This window comes from Lipophrys pholis (genome assembly GCF_963383615.2).
Source record: "Lipophrys pholis genome assembly, chromosome: 1".
Lineage (NCBI taxonomy): Eukaryota > Metazoa > Chordata > Actinopteri > Blenniiformes > Blenniidae > Lipophrys > Lipophrys pholis.
In genome coordinates this window covers 14,477,182-14,494,638 of record NC_137635.1, presented here as the reverse complement: position 1 = coordinate 14,494,638, position 17,457 = coordinate 14,477,182, and the positions used below count along the sequence as shown (strand labels likewise).

Below are 17,457 nucleotides of genomic sequence, written 5' to 3'. Positions count from 1 at the left end.
GATTTTTTTCATTCCATGACAGGTGACTGCACTAATGACTGCACGTCACATGAAACTTCAAAGCGAATAATGACGTCAAGAGTTTGCTGTTCCTAATTCATGAAGACAAGAGATGTTTTTAAAAATAATTTTATTCCCTGTTTTAAAAACATTGAATTCAGACACATCAAAACAACAACATTATTACAAAATATTCAATCAGAACATACAGTACACAGTGAACGCTAACCTGCAGTAACCTCCGGGTGGCAACAGGTGGCGTGAGTCGAGCATAAAAGGTCTGTGATGATGAAGATGATGAAGATTAACAGGAAGAATTTGACAGGTTGAAGCTTCAGTTCCCAGCTTGAAGGTGTGCGTTATAAAACGGAAGACCAATGGTAATAATACGTTTCAGGTGTAGACACACACACACACACACACACACACACACACGCACACACACGTACATGCACACACACACCCACACACACAGAAACACCCACTACAGGTACATTTTCTGATTGAGGAGTCATGACTGGTTGAAAAAACTCTGAGAGCCAGCTCGGGATTGGTTGACAGGTTGAAGGTGCTCGTGCTGAGGGTTTAAGGATCGATCTCCTCGGGGACGATGGTGAGGATGATGTCCTCGTTGCTTCGTCTCACCACCGTCCGCAGCGTCTCGTCTCGCTTGATGGCGGCGCTGACATCGCTCGCCGAGGTGACTCGCTCGCCATTGATGCTGATGATGATGTCACTTTCCTTTAGCCCGGCGCTGTCAGAAACAACAAGGCTTGTGATGTGAGACGACTTTTTAATGTTTATCGTGTCCTCGTAACTCAATGAAAGCGACTTGGTCTTTGGATCTGTTGGTTGGGTGGGTGTGTGGTTTCTGGGTTGAATGTTTCAGTGTTTGATCAGTTAAGTGATCAACTGGTTAAGTGAGTAACTGGTTGGCTGATTATTGTCCTTTATTGGTTGGTGTGCTGGATTTCTAACTGTTTAGGTGTTTACTTTGCTTTGTAGGGTGGGTGTTTAGTTGGTTGGTTGGTTGTTAACTGGTTGGCTGATTATTTTGTTTTGTAGGATGGTTGTAGAGTTCGTTGGTTGTGTGGTATGATGGACAGTATTTTATTTGTTTATAAAATAGCAATTTAAACAGAAGGTTTTGATCCACGTGGAATTCCTCAAAAGGAAGTAACTGCATTTAAAGCATGATGACCCCTTGTTATCACATATTTTCTATATTCTACAACTTGGGGTCCAGGATTCGTTTGGAGAGGTACTAGAGATCACAGAGGCATCCTGGGTTTTACCTACTTCAAGTTCCAAATGAGATTTTTACAAGTCAAAAATAAAACACTTTACACAGCAGACCTGGCAAACTGACAAGGTGAACCTGAGGGCCCTCTCCCTGCTCCTTTAAAACGTCTCCGCGGCTGAACGGCAGCCAGAAACCAGAGTGAGGCCGCTTGTCCTCGCTGCCGGACGAGCCGAGCCACATGGGTGGGAAACGTCTGGATTTATGTTTCGGCTGCCAGCTTTCAGGAGCAACACAGCAGCTTTCAGGGCAGCTGTGAGGATGTGACTCCTGACACACTGAAACTAACTCCACCTGCTGTGGTCGCAGGTGGGACACTGCAGTGGGCTCTGAAGAGGGTAAATCCTCTTCAGAGCCCACAGCAGCGATTCTTCCTTTCACATTAAACATCCTGCATAGGGCGAGTCTGCACACGTCTTCCATCACCTGCACTCTGAGCACCTCCGCACAAAACTACACCTAACTCCTTTCACAAGTGACCCCGGACGGGGTAATAATAGAAGGAGGTGAAGACACTCACGCCTCGGCTGGGGTCCGACTGATGACCTCGATGACGTACGCCCCCGAGGTGACGTCCGGGAAGTCCGACTGCCTCTCCTTCAGCTCCTTGGCCAGTCTGGAGACATAATTATAACAGCATCAAAAATGTTACACTTTAAAAGAGACGCCGATAAAAGAAAACTAGCCTTTTAGTGTGTCTAGCAGTAAGAACTGACGTTAGCATGCTAAACAGCTAGCGCCAGGTTCATTAGTCGCGTAATCGCTAACATCTAGTTTGTCCTGCAGATTGAACATTAAATATTACAGAAGCTGCAACTCTTTGTATTCACTCAAAAACATGCTTTTATTTTATCTGCAATGAGGACAAACCAGACTCACTGCTGCCCCCTAATGCACACCACTGGCATTAGTCAATGGGCATGTTGCAGGTATAAATATTTCAAGTATAATCATCATATTTTGAGATGTAAATTTCAACGATTTTTCAACTACAACTTTCTCTTCTATATTTTCACATTTCTTTCCACATTTCATAAATTTAATATAAAACCTTCTAGTATTTGTCACCATTTTGTCGCTTTTCTGACAGGTTTTTTAAACAAATGTACTTCATTTGACTTCAATATATTTGCTTCCTACAAACTAACATTTTATATTATTTTAAATGTTAACATGAAATGTGAAATATGAAATGACTAAAACGAGTACAACATGAAATAAATGATGCAGCTCATAAAAACTCCAAAAATTCAAGTTCAATCTGGAAATTTAAGGGTGAGTTTTAATCTATGTGTTCCATATTTTCATTGTATTCTATAAATATTTTTTATTCTTTGCATTTTGTGTTTGTTTCTGCATATTTTCTGCTTCATTCCCAATAATAAAAAACATCTCTGGAACAATCCTTTTTTCACAACCCTTTTTACTTTATTATGGACATTTTAACTTGAATTTGTGAATTTTGATTCACTTTCAAATTGTAAGATTATAAAAAAAAACTCTCTTTTTTAAAGCCAAACATTTGAGCCTGGACACATTATGCAGTATATAAAAACACACTCAGAGGACCTAAACCTCATCTGCATTAAAGTTAAATTCTAATCATGTAATGTTAATTCTGGGTTAAACTTGATTTTTATCATTACAAAGCTGAACTGTTTTAAGATAAGTTTATATGCTCACAGATTAATTTTATTGAGAAATGGAAAAGAAATCTAAAATGATGTTGTCTTTGTATAAAATGTCATTAATAATGTTACGAACAGGTACAAGCAGCTGGAAACGAGATTAATCTGATAGAATTCGATCAACATTATTACAAAGTGTTCCACAAAGTGAATACAACTGTAATGGATGATGTACGTCATGCTGTCTGGTGTGTTTCGGTGTGTTGGGACTCTGCAGAGGCGGTTGAGTCATAAATGAGGTCACGGTTTCTAATAAGTCCACCACCCCTCTGTTTGACCGAGACGCGCCGGGGGGATTAGACCCACCACCTCGCCTCATTGCATCAGTCCACTGCTGTGCAATAAAGACTTACGTCGGAGTGAGACTCATCATCCGGACGCCGATATATTTCTTCTTCTGAGACGTTTTACCTGGAAAACATCAACAGACCATCACAGTTCGTCTCGAGGCTCTAAAATCAGGATGATAGCACTTAAAGAAACAGATTCATGAACTAAAGACCATGGGGAAGCAGCAGCTACTAAGCAGCAACTACCAACACGGAGACAGCTCTTAGAAATGACAGCTAACCGCTATTTAGGCATGCTAATGCTAGTCACAGCTACTGCAGGTACAGGCTAACATCGCGTCCTTGATACTATCAGGAAAAATTAAATGGTGACGCTCAAAAGACAGAAAGACACAGTTTCTCTGCAATATGCTAAGGCTAAAGCTAAAAACAGGCTCAATGACGAGGCCAAAGAGAGAGAAAGGGACTGAGGCGTGAGGACACGACAACGTTCCAAGTGTCAACATCTTGTCCGTTGAAGAAAAGTGTTGCGTTTAAACGACAGCAGAGACGCTGACAATGATGTAGTTATATCACTGGCCACGAGTGGGTGCTGTTGTTTGTTTTTTTGTAATGAAACCACACATAAATGCATGCAGAGAACAAGATGCTATAAACCCCTGCAAAATCGAGAATACCCAACATTAGTATAGACAGATGAGGAATTGGATGCTATTAGGAGTGAATCTCAACTAGAAAACTAATAATATGAACGATAAAACTAGAAGACGGACTGGGAGTTATGTCAATATGTATAGTCCATGTTTGTTACTCACGCAAGAACAGAAGAACCATTGACCATGGCAATGGGGCACATGCGCAGTAACAACGCTCTGTTTCTGCAGGGGGGCGCCAAAGAAAGTTTTCGTTCTCGCATAAATGGGGCGCGAAACTGCAGTAACTGTACCTGCATTACTGATTACATGATAATGACCAGTTACTAGCGTGTCGGTGGAAAGTGTTGCTGATGGTCTGTGAGGACGAACCTCTGGCCTGTCGGTCATGAGACTCGGCCAGGAACTGTCGGATCTTGTCTGACGGAATGGCGAAGGAGATTCCTGCTGTGACCTTCAGCGTGTTGATGCCGATCACCTCCCCGTCCTGCAGCGCGCGCGCACACACACACACACACACACACACACTCATGTAAATCCCTCGTAGTAAAACTCAAATTTCCCATGAAGCTCGTTAAACGCCGTTTTGTAACAGTGAAAACAAAGTCATAATCAGAGACGGCTGGAACCAGGGAACTCCTGCCAAGTGTTACCTAAACTCTCTATTTACCTTCCCTAATAAGGACTTCATGGTTCTTGGTATCTGTTTATATGAGATTACGTATATCTGTGTTCTGTAATACATGGGAGTGACCTCTGCGATACAACACGGTGTTTGTATTTCATGAAGGGAAAAGCCTCCTTCAGCTAGTTATACTGTAAAAACCAGAAAACACCAGAATTCTGTGCTTTAATCCACAGAAAGACTGCTGCTTTTTCACTTTTGTACTCACCAGATTCACGAGTGGCCCTCCTGAGTTGCCGTACTGTAAGAAAAAAATGAAAATAAGTTGTAGGTTTTTTCCACCTTTTTTGAGACTTTGGAAACTGTCCAGAAACTCACGTTGATGATGGCGTCGGTCTGGATGTAGTCCATGTCCGAGTTGTGGAGGCCCAGCTCCTTGCCCCCCCTCTGGGTGGTGCTGACGATGCCAGTGGTGACGGTGTTCTGCAGGGAGAACGGGCTGCCGATGGCGACCACGAACTCTCCGGGCCGCAGGTCGGCTGAGTGTCCGAGCAGCAGCACCGGCAGCTTAATCTGGGACGAAGAGAACGATGAAGAAAAGACGCGGCGTCCATGAGAAGAAGTGCCGAGCTGGGACGGAAGATTCCCCACAACTCATCACCGCCGATAAAGAGGAGCGCTGGAATATTATGGGAGCGTGTAGGAGGGCTGTAAACGAGGTCCGCGCTTGGTGTCATGACACACCGTCCCGACGGCCTTCAGTGAGTTGATGTCGCTTTACAGGACACACACCTACTTATCCGTTTCCGGGGGTGTCAGTCTGAGCACCGTCACCCAGATCACATCGCACCGATTAAGAACCTTTCCTGCGGGTGGTGAGCCCACGGGAAGTTACTCGGAAATCCCACGATCTGACCGCGAACAAACCAGCGACTTCGGGATGAAGCAAACAAAACAATCTAACTTGTTTCTATATTTTTCAGATCATAAGCAAGTAAAAAAAAACAAAACAACTAAACCAGAATTATCTAGAAGTCATTTAAATATGATTCACATTTTAACTGGTGCAGTTAATCAAAGAGTGAAATTACAGTGATTTTCTGATTAATTAGAGAAGAGAAATTATGTGCTATGACTGAAGACACACACACACACACACACACACACACACACACACACACACACACACACACACACAGGTAAACACCAGTTTACTCTGTCAGACGTGGTTTCCTGCAAAGAGCTGAGTCAGCACTTTACTCCTCAGCCAGTCGTCCTGAGATATTTTCTTTTCCATCTCGCTCTCTGCAGCGTTCGCTGCCCTCAACATAATCCAGTGTGTGTCCGAGCTTCTGAAAACATCCACACAAACTTTATGTTTCCAACGAAGGAGAAACGTTACCACTTTTATAGCTAATACTTTGTTTAAATTGACTTTAATGGGATTTTATTACTGGCTCATGCTCTCCTAATGACCCCCCCCCCCTCTCTCTCTCTAAAGAGAGTGAAGGCCAGGAAACATTCAGACTGCAGACGGCTGTATTCCCTCTCATAGCTTGTTTCCCTCAACAGACACATTTCCACTCATAGAGAATCGAACCAGGAACCACGGCTTCCCTCGGCGTTACAGGACTGTAGAGGACCTACAGGAGTCCCTGAGCCCACGTTGGTTTCCTAATCTGCACATGCACACTGCGCTGTAGTAGTAATAGATTACAGTTTCTCATTAGTTTTAAGTTGTAGAGTTAATTGTTTATGTGAAATCACAGGCAGTTAGTGAAAAGCAAGCGTACGACAGCGGGCCATCAAAAGGCATATGAACACATAATAGCTTTACTAGTGACTGGAGATAAAAATGTACTTGTGAACTTAGCTGTATCATTGTAGTAGTAATTGATTACAAACACTAATAATACGTTTTTCTAACTAGCGGTGGAGCTAGAATGACTGCATATCAAAAGAATTATTGATAGTAAAGCGTAACTTGTTATTTGGTAAAGTTACCTATAATGTCCTGTGTTAGTAATCTGGATGTAAACTGGGATTACATGGTTTAGTGGGAGGAAGATGCTCTATAATTTGGATGTCACATTAATAGCTGCAGTGAGCTGAAAGAAATAAAGTTACCAGGACGGAGAGCGACATTTTCGATGAACAAATGTTAAAGTTATCAGATGAGTTTCACGCGCCAGAGTCTGAAGGTTACTTAGATTCCTGCGACTCGTCCTGCTGACCTACTTCAGCTGCAGACGTGACGAGGATCAGAAACACTGACACAGAGCCGATGTTCAGTGGCAGATTCCATCGAAGACAACGCGAGCATGACAACATGTCTGTCAGCCCAAGTGTGTGTGTGTGTGTGTGTGTGTGTGTGTGTGTGTGTGTGTGTGTGTGTGTGTGTGTGTGTGTGTGTGTGTGTGTGTGTGTGTGTGTGTGTGTGTGTGTGTATGTGTGTGTTTCCGCACTGCTGACAGACACATGTGCAGCTAATTTCCCCAGTTAAGTAAGGAGCCTGCAGGCTTTGACCCACTTTAGGACAGTTCTGTAATGCAGACGAACAGACAGGAGGGAGGTGAGGCGGAGGGCAGCGAGGGGCAGAAGAAATGAGGCAGAAACAGTGGAGCAGCAGATGTGACACATGTGGACGTGTTTCACGTCTCGGTGCAGCTGGCGGAGCCACGATGACCATGGGGAGGACATTTCCAGGACAAAACGACGGAGAAAGAGCCGGAACTATTTTTTCTCTCAATACATTTCCTACTTTAATGCATCCATCCATCCATCCATCCATCCATCCATCATCCATCATTCACCCATCAGCACATCACACTGGTGCCACTCAGAGGAGAGGCTGCTGTATTTCACAACACCCTGACGTGATGTGTGTGCCTGCTCTGAGTCTGTGTGGTTTGCATGTCCTCCTGCGTTCTTCCCACAGTCTTCAGACCAGCTGATTTGTGGCTCTAAGGCGACGCCGCAGACTAAAGTGGCTCAAGTCCAACATTTTTGCACATAGGTGACCAACAGCTTATTGTTTTCAAGATGACCTTAACAACGAATTGCAATTTTTTCAAATCTGACCCCAGGTCACCTTCAGTCGGATTTTTACAATCCAGCCTCAGTCTGCAAAATCATGAGACACTTTGACATTGTGGAGGTGGGACAGAGTTACAATTCTGCGTCAGACATGCATCGATACATCAATCGACACATAGACATACACAGTATAGGTAAACATTGACATATTTAGGTAAACACATAAAACACTTATAAATGGGCGCATCGACATACAGAAGTGTACAAACATACACACACACATACACACACACAAACATATACATATACATATAAACATAGACATATATCAGTAGACAAATAGACATATATTAGTAGCCCTAGTAAAGTATAAATAAACGACCATGTGACTGTTGCTGACTGTTGTAGCTGATGTCGCTAGGAGGCGGCCATCTTGGATGGGTCCTCGCTGATCTGGATAGAGGTGTAGAAGATGGAGGGATGCAGTGATGTTGTGGCCCTTGAATTACCTCAGTACTTTTCCAAACTGTTTCCCTGCATACGTCTTTGTGAATGTTTTGCTCTCTCAAAGCTGTTTGCTCATGAGTTGAAACCACCTGTATTTCCTGAAAGTAGCTATTTAACCTGTCTCATGCACTAAAACACAACTCCAACCCCCCCATCGCCCACCTTCGCCCGGCCTGTGTTTTTCTGGGTGAGATCACAGAGCCCGAGGAGCCACGCTCGGTGGTAATTGAAGAGACGCCGACGCAGCAGAGCGGCAACGACCACAACAAGCAACAAAGAGCCGTTTATTCCCCCATCAGCTCCTCCTCATCCTCTCCTTCTCATTATCTCTCCGACAACCTTCTGCCCCTCACTTCTGTCCACTCACCGCAAAAAAGAAACATTTTTACCGAAGACAAACCCAACTGAGACATAAATATAAACAAGAAAGTCCACGTTTTTCACTTTCTACCAACAAAACAGTCGATCCAGCGATAATTTATTCCCCAAAACATCCAAATATGCGTCTAAAACTGGAGTGATATCATGCTTCTGCGTTGTTTTCAATGTTTTCCTCTGTCAAACCAACAGGTCATCGTCAATGCGGCTCGGTGGAGCAGTGGTTTGCACTGTTACGTCACAGCAGGGAACGAAAGCTTGAACCTCAAGTAAACCCATTCTAGAGTTTCCATTAAAAAAGTTCATTTCTTGCCCATTAGCTATAAAACCTGCTTTGTAAAAATACAATAAATTACCATCTCACACCGAAATACATTGTTATGAAATGACATAGTTTGTATTTCGACAAAACCAATCAATTTCTCCATCATATGTTTACATTTTAGTAGAATAAGACAGCAATGGCTCTGACGGGATGTATTCTAAAGCTTTCAGAATCCCGTTTTCTCATTTAAATGGTCACCTGATGCCAATGAGCTGTAAAGCCTGTTTTACCAGAGAAGTGACATCGTGTAATTATTATTATTATTATTAACTTATGAAGCATGATTAGTGTTAAAGAAACATGAAAAAGTTGGAAGTGACCGTGTATGAACATCACAATATAATAAAGGCAGAAAATGTTCTATTTTCTTATATAATCAAATGGTCACAGATCTGTTTGAAATGTGCTGCAATGCTTCATTAAATCTGTAAACAGTAATAATATTCACCAGAAAAAAAAACTAAACGGATCCATCCGTTTGCATTCCCTCTAAAAGCTTCTTGTTTTTAATATCGTGGCAATAAAGTCCAGATGGGAGTTGTGTAACGTTGTCTGTTCCCGTCTGTCTTTTCTTAATGTTAAATCATCTCATGAATCTCCCACTTGATTGTGTTCCACCGAGTCACAAACAGATTTATTCTGGAAACAGAGAGACTCACGCTGTCCTGTGCCGTCAGCGAGTCAAACACACTTTCTCTCAGTTTACACATAAAAACTTTTTTCTTTTTTTCTTTTTATAGAAACTCCTGCAGCTTGAAAACAATGTCGGCACAATGACGGGAGGCGGCAGCTACTCTCTTAATCTGAAAATGTTTTTTTCCAGTACAGAAGTGGAGAACCTCCCATCTGGACACCCAGTCATGGACAGGCCAGAACAAAAAAAAAGAACATAAAGAACTTATTTAACTCACTGAGTGTCTCTGAACCAGCTGAGTCAGAAAAGGGCTTCAGATGTTCTTTAAAAACCACAGAAAGTCAACTTTTCCCTTATCCTTCATTTCCCTCATTTTGACCATCTAATGTGTGTGTATAAACCACAAACACACACACACACACACACACACACACACACACACACACACACACACACACACACACACACACACACACACACACACACACACACACACACACACACACACACACACACACACACACAGCCACAGTCATTCATATGTTTTAATAGTATAAATAAAAAAATCCTTTAAATAAATAAGATATGTTCGAAAATATGTTATATGAGTTCATACAGTAAATTCTATTCTATATTCAAGATAACATTGAGTTTTACTGTCCTAAATAAAAAGAGTTCCAGTTCCATAAAGACTTTGATGTTGCAAAGCTTCAAAAATCTGTTGAATCAGACACGAACAGTGTTTTATGTCTTATTTCTCTCTTTCAAAAAAACAAACACCGAGCTCATTCGGAGGCGTTAAACAGAGTTATTTTGTTTGTCTTAAAGCAGAATTGTCTGACGTTGGGTTGAATATTGAGAGAAAAGAAGCGATAAACTCACCGGCGTGTCGATCTTGATCAGCGCGATGTCGGCCTTCTCGTCCACGTCTTTGATTTTGGCGTCGAACGTGGCTCCGCTCTTTAGCTCCACCTGATGGACACAAAAGACCCGCGTCATCCTCACAACCTGTCCAACTCAAGGAAACCTGCTATAAACTCCAAAGGAAGATGAAAAACAAGCCCGAGCCCATCATCTTAACTTTGAAGCACATTTTTGAACTTTTTGTTACATATTTTCATGTTCATACATCCAAAGTTTGAGAAAAACAAAACAAAACAAAACAAAAGTCTAATGAAATTATACAAATGAGTGTTTATATGATAGTGGGTTTTGTTTTGTTTTGTTTTTACAATAGGAGCCTTTTTTTTTCTTTTTTTTTTTTAATAAAATGTTTGAAATTTTTTTTTAAAATGGACAGTTTTTAAATTTTAAAAGTCAATCACTGAGTTATGAGAGTGTAAACTGGCTCACGCGAGTGAAATTTCATCGTATGTTTTGACATAAACACATCACGAAGTGAGTGTGACCTTCACTCGGTGCTTGTTGGCCACCACGTGAGCGTTGGTGACGATCAGTCCGTCCTCGGACACCACGAAGCCCGAGCCGCTCGCCACCGCCACCTCGCGCTTGGAGAAGACCATCCTGGGGGAGCAGAGGACATTTACTGGTTCCTAAACTGAAACGTGACTCCACAGACGTCTGTCGGAGTGTTTCGCGACGTGTTCGCTGCAGGTTTTCTTACTTGCGGTAAAGTTCAATATGAACCACAGCGGGAGCGATTTTCTCCACCACGTCTGCGATGAAGTTGTACTTGAATCGAAGGCTGTCGGGGTTCTGCTGACCTGGAGGAGGAAGACACACTGTCGGTAAATAAACACACACATACACACACACACACACACAAAATTTTGCTATATTTGTTTTGAAATATGACAACAAAACCTACAAAAAGTCCAAATCTAAGTTTTTAAGCTCTTCAAATCTTGATTGAGAGCTTCAAAAGTAAAAAAAAATAAATAAATATTGTTACACATTCTTTTAAAAGTTTTTGAAAGTCCACAAAAAGTAAAAATGTTGAAACATGAAAAAGTTTCAAAAGTCAAAATCTTGAGAGAAAAAATATTTGAAAATGGCAAACATTTAAAAGACAAATTGTCAAAATTAGAGGAAATAGTTAACTCAAAAAAAAGATTTAATTGTTTTTTATTAAAATAAAAGAGTTGTGTTAAAGAAGAATGTACGTTTTGGTGTAATGTCACATTTGTCCATTAGGTGACAGTATGGAGTCTGGCTCACATTTTAGTTATAGTATATATATATATGATATATGAAGGGATCCTCTTATTTACCATAACAACTCTTGCATCTTCTTTATTTATTTAAATAAAAACTTGTAAAAATACTGGAGTGGCTCACGACACCATCTTGTGGCAGACGGTGATATTACATCTTGAGGAAACGAGTGTGTCAAAGATTTTTTGGAATACATTTGAGTACATAAAGTAAATAATGTGAAAAAATATTTTAACTTTTTTAACAAGCAGAAAAAATATTGTCAATAAAAAATCTGTCAGAACGTTGTCATTTTTATATTTCTTTTTTTTACATTTAGTTATTATATTTCACTTTCATTTATTTTTTTACAAATCTTATTAATTATTATCTGAACTTCTTGTTTTTATATACTGCGAGAAATTGTTTTGGAAAATAACATGTTTAAACATTTTTATGAGTAATAATTCTGAAGAACAGAACATATTGAACAGTGGTGGCAGTGATGCATCGAGAATAAATCTCATTTCACAGCTTCTCAAACTTAAACTTTAAAGTCAAAGTTTTAATTGTTTTTACAGAAAATGTGGCAAAAGTGTAACTTTAGCTCACTGGGACGTGTTCTCTGCTTCATACTGAATAATATTAAGTTAAACAGGATTAAACCGCAGGATTGAAGGACGGCAGTCTGAAACCTGGTGACGTACTTGAAATAAAATCCTGAGCAGATATTTGAACTTGAATCAGGCGGCTGCTGGGCTCCAATAATCTCCCATTAGAACATTTTTCCTCCGTTAGACAGCGAGCGGAGGACCGGTGAGGACACGTCTGTGTTTGTCCTCCAGTCACAGATCGGATCAAACCCTCCAAATATTTCTCATCTCACCACAGCCATCAAGCCACGTCGCTATCAGCTCATCTGCAAATACCGAGCCATCGGATAAACGCTGCGAACGCACATGTAAGAGCTCGTCCTCCGACCGGGCAGATTAAAAGTGTGTGTGTGTGTGTGTGTGTGTGTGTGTCTGTGTGTGTGTGTTTGAGGGATGATATCATAGTTTCAGTCCACTTAAGCTCATTTTATATTTAGCTTTAATAAACCATAGAGCACCGGGTGTTTACTGGGCACTTTGTAGTGGCTGTTTCTTTCTTTAGTTCATAAATCTCAGGAACATCCAGATCATAGAGCATCTTCCTCCAACTGACATCCAGATTATGGAGCATCTTCCTACCACCAGCTGGTGTAATCTCCAGTCTGAGCCACACCGTGCAGACTCTCTGCTCCGGTGTCTCGGCCTGAGCTGCAGGCCGTTGCGGTTGTTGACCGTCCGGAGCACACTGCTGCGTCTGTCTGCGTCTTTGGCGTCTGCACGATTTTGCGGTTCGGCAGCTGCTGCAGCTTTGAATTGGACTGAATGAAGTCAGTCAGAGTGGCGGAGAAACCTGCCGACCCCGAACCGCCGCCTGCAGGTGTCTGCACGCGGTATGGGACTGCGGCAGGTACATCAATAATCCTGCTCGCATGCCGTGTCCTTGGATGCACCACCAGCCTTTGAGGACAGCGGTGCCGGGTGACGGGTCAAATCGATAAAAACAGACAAAACTCCTTCATTTTTCTATCTCGACAATCAACGGCTCCTGAGAACAACGATCTGTGGTTTGCACTGTCACAACACAAAGTCCCGGTTCGATCCCATTTCCATGAACCTAATGACGCCGCCTCCTTCAGAGGATAATTTGAGGAAAAATTCCTGCAGCTCCTGAAACTCAAATGACCCCACAACCTTATTTTGTTGTCACAGTTTCCAAGTCTGTCAATCACACAAGCAGCTCGCAAGTCTGCACAGGAAGAAGCTGGGAAAAAAGAAAAAAGAAAAACACACGGGGGAAAAAACACATTATGTTCTCCTTAAATCTGGGTTAAATAAGAGTTTGACCCACATATGCGTCTGTTAGGAAGTTACACAATGAAACAATGAGCTCCAGGACATGAGTCACAACGGGGCGAACATGGACCGACATCTTCCAGACTTCTAAAATCCAAAGCTTCGAGAGTGTGTTTGTGGAAGGTTTGGAGGTTAATGGATCAAAGATGGAGCGAGGGAAAGATTCAGGGATTAAGATGTGGTGAGGGATCTGACGGATGAAGAGAGGAGGATGAAAGAACGGCTATGATTCAAAGTTTTCATCCTCGAACAGGAATGTGCTGACTTTACATGGCTGATTCACTCATTAGGTTCAGCTGGAGTTACATTAAAACCAATCTAACCAAACTAGTATCAAACCAGTTCAAAATCCAGGTTCAACGCAGTCCAAAATCTAGTTCCAAACACTGACAAAAAGTTGTTCAAACCCAGTCTCCAAACTAGTTTCAAGCTTGTCAGAAAACACCAGCTTTGAACCAGTTTTAAATGAGTCCAAGAACAAGTGTTAAACCAGTCCAAAAAACGAGTTTCAAATCAGTATTACACCAATTCAAAAACCAGTTCAGAAGTCAGCCTCAAACCCGCTCCAAAGGTTAGTTCCAAATCGAACTCTAAACCTGGTTCCAACCAATTCAGACCAGTTTGAAACCATATTTGAATTGGTTCAAAAATCACATTCAACCCAATTCAAAAACTTATTCCAGACACTTTTAATGTTTGTTGAAACCAGTCCAAAACCAATTTACAAACCAGCTTCACACCAAAATCTTTTTCAACCTCATCAGAAATCTGTTCAGATACCAGCTTATACAACTGGTTTCATTCCAGGACAAAACTAAATGCAAACCAGTCTCAAACCAATCTCCAAACTAGTTTCAAGCCAGTAAAAATGGTTCAAATACCAGCGTCATACCAGTTTTAAAAGAGTCCAAAAACCAGCTCTGAACCAGTTCAAAATCTAGTCAAAGACTGATTTCATTCCAGTATAAAACTAGAATCAAACCAGGTCCAAAAACTGTTTCAACCTAGTCCACAAAGTTACAAATCAGGCCAAAAACTCATATCAAACTACAAAAACTAGACCAAAAACCAGTTGAAACAGCCATTTCATAGCATTCTGACTCTAGTTTCAAATCAGTTCAAAAACAAGTTCCAAACCTTTTAAAAAACCTGCTTAAACTCATCAAACTCTTGCTCTAAACCTGGTTCGAAACTGTCTATACCCCACTTCTAAACCTGCTTCTGGACAGTTTTAACTTCATTTTGAACCAGTTCAAAAATGACTTTCCAACGACTGAAGAGTCCAATATGCATTTTAATTGGGCCCAAGGAACATCAAGGAAAAAAATGGTTTATATACATACACCAGTACAAAACTACCACACCAGAAAGCCACTTCTCACCAGTGTAAGAGCCGTCTGTCCAAACATGGGATCCAAAATGAGTGTAAATGTGACCTTTTACAACCTTTTACTACTTAACTTTTCCATTGGAAAGTCATGAACCCAGTGACCCCTCAGAGTTGTGCTTGGGTTGAAACCATGATGTGTGCATCTTTTTCCTGCCTGGATACTAGTCTTTTTTTTTTTTCCACAACTCCAGAGTTTTCCATGATTCTGTTGAAACATCCGATTTTATTTTCTTGATTTAAATAATGACCCTCTTTCCTGCAAAGCGGGGAGGGGGGGTGGGGGGGGTTCAGACCCTGGCCAGTATGAGAAGCTCTCAGGTCAAACTCTAAAAATACATAACAACATCATTAAACTATTCCGATTATGCTGTTTGTGTAACTTTGTTGCTCTCAGTTTCCAAAAAGTTGATGACATCCGGTGGCAATCAGTAGAATTGCAGCAAAATAGCTAAATCATTTACATTTTTAATTAGAAGATTGCTATTTGTCCTGTTTCTTTGGGGCTGACTTATCATTGATCTCTCTTTATTAACCGATCAAAGGTATCTGGAAACATCACATTCGTTAAACTAGTGATGGAACCAATCTGACCCAATATCAGTATCCGGTCTGACATAGACATAATTAATAGATCAGATATCTGACGACGAACTGCAGATCCCAGTGACCAATCCAATTCCATCCTACAGTTTGCGCTTGCCCATGAACACACCTAAAGTTGATCACAATTTGATAATGCTGATGTTTATTTTTTTTCTACAGTTCTTGCACTTTAATTTAAAATATTCAGTTTGAAAACCTTTAAGTTAATCTTGCAACAATCCGACTTGAGTTATGCTGTTTAGGGTAAGAATTGTTGTTCAAAACTTATACTCATACATATATATATATATATATATATATATATATATATATATATGTGTGTGTGTGTGTGTGTGTGTGTGTGTGTGTGCTCATGGTGATCAAATTTCCCTTTGTGGGATTAATCTAATGTGTCTAGATGCATTTTTGTGGGGATTTGTGAGTTGAATTCGGCCTGAGAGACAGAGGAGATTTCAGTCTGAGTCTTTATCTGCAGGTTGGGTCACTCAAGTTCACTCACATTATTGGAATTTTTTTCTTATCATCACATTTCTTTACAGTCTCTCTCTTTTCACTGCCCCTGTCTGCTACTGTGCTTTATCTCCATCTTTCTGACACACACACACACGCACACACACACGCGCACACACACACACACACACACACACACACACACACACACACACACACACACACACACACACACACACACACACACACACACACACACACACACGCACACACCTTTGCCGCACACTCCTCTCTGGATGAAGATGACCGGCGGCTGCTGCAGCTTCATGGCGCGGCTGCTCACGCGCTTCAGCTCGCACACGTTCCCGTAGGAGACGCCGTCGCTGCCGCACACCGGCTCGACGCTGGCGCACACGCACACACCGGTCTTGGCCCTGCGTCGCACGGTGGCGGACACCTCCACGCCGTCGGTCACCATGCACCCCATGCCCTCGGCGCACTCGCGGTCCCCGGCGCCGCCGCACGGCTCGCCCTCACCGGACGAGCACACGGGACAGCAGTCGCAGCGGTCCAGCACGTCACCGGACAGGCAGTCGGCGGGGATCGGGGCGCACTGGGACTTGTCGCACTTCTCCGGGCAGCCGATGGCTAAGCGCTTGGTCCTCCGCGCGTCGGAGGAGGCGAGCAGGGCCGTTACGCACAGGAGCAACTGGAGACGCATGATGGAAAGTTGAAACCCAAACTCCAGGAGGAAATCTGAGTTCAGATTGAAGTTGAAGGTTTGGATTTCAGGGAGATTTGACGCAGGCTGTCAGGAGATCACACCTCCACTGATGAGCAGAGGAGATCCTCCAGGCTTATAAACGCTCGAGGATCAAAACTGTCCCATTGGTGGACCTGCTGTGTGACGTCAGCGGCGGGGAGGGGGGCAATATAGTAAAGTAAATACACTAACAACTTTACTCAAGGAGAAACTAATATACATTCAGATGGACTGAATTCAACTATGGGCACAATCAGTAAAAAAGAATATATATTAAGATTTAAACTTTCCTAATCAGCTTTTCAATGTCCTTATGCCCGATGTTAATAATCCTATAAGTTCATAACCAGTCACACTCTGGAACATGAATCTAATAAACTTTTGGAGTGACATGAAGTTTGCTGTGTGCAGACTGCACAATGAAAATGCAACCTGAATCGCAGCCTACGATGTGATTTGAGCAAGAATAAAACCTCATAAGTGAAACATGAACTTGTGACATTTATGTGTTCAGAGAGAAATCCCCCAAAAGTTTCATTTACATCCCACATACTTTTTTTTTGACGCGTTTTGTCAACTCTTCATTGTAAAACTTGACACGTATAAAACAGTTTACCCCTGACCTCAAGCACTCAGGTCTTTTACCATTTCTGCTACAAAACTAAAAAATATCTGAACGATGAGACGGAGGCGAACCAACTACAGAAGGTTTAGG

At 42.0% G+C, this 17,457-nt stretch overlaps 1 protein-coding gene across 1 annotated transcript; it reads right to left on the bottom strand.

Moving 5' to 3' along the window:
• Nucleotides 1–120: 120 nt before the first annotated feature.
• htra1b (HtrA serine peptidase 1b) lies at nucleotides 121–17,219 on the bottom strand. The gene is made up of 10 exons (XM_080458639.1): nucleotides 16,253–17,219; nucleotides 11,061–11,160; nucleotides 10,846–10,960; nucleotides 10,319–10,408; nucleotides 4,935–5,129; nucleotides 4,825–4,857; nucleotides 4,304–4,418; nucleotides 3,342–3,399; nucleotides 1,821–1,916; nucleotides 121–754 (listed from the first exon to the last, which is right to left on the bottom strand). Exons 1-10 carry the CDS (start codon nucleotides 16,698–16,700, stop codon nucleotides 586–588), a joined length of 1,419 nt encoding a protein of 472 aa, XP_080314765.1. The 5' UTR covers nucleotides 16,701–17,219; the 3' UTR covers nucleotides 121–585.
• Nucleotides 17,220–17,457: the final 238 nt, after the last annotated feature.

Coding starts and splice junctions, on each gene's coding strand:
- htra1b (XM_080458639.1), bottom strand. CDS start 16,700: ATGCGTCTCCAGTTGCTCCTGTGCGTAACGGCCCTGCTCGCCTCCTCC. Junction 4,419..4,824: donor GAGGGCCACTCGTGAATCTG/GTGAGTACAAAA, acceptor CGCGCGCTGCAG/GACGGGGAGGTGATCGGCAT. Junction 1,917..3,341: donor ATGATGAGTCTCACTCCGAC/GTAAGTCTTTAT, acceptor TTATGTCTCCAG/ACTGGCCAAGGAGCTGAAGG.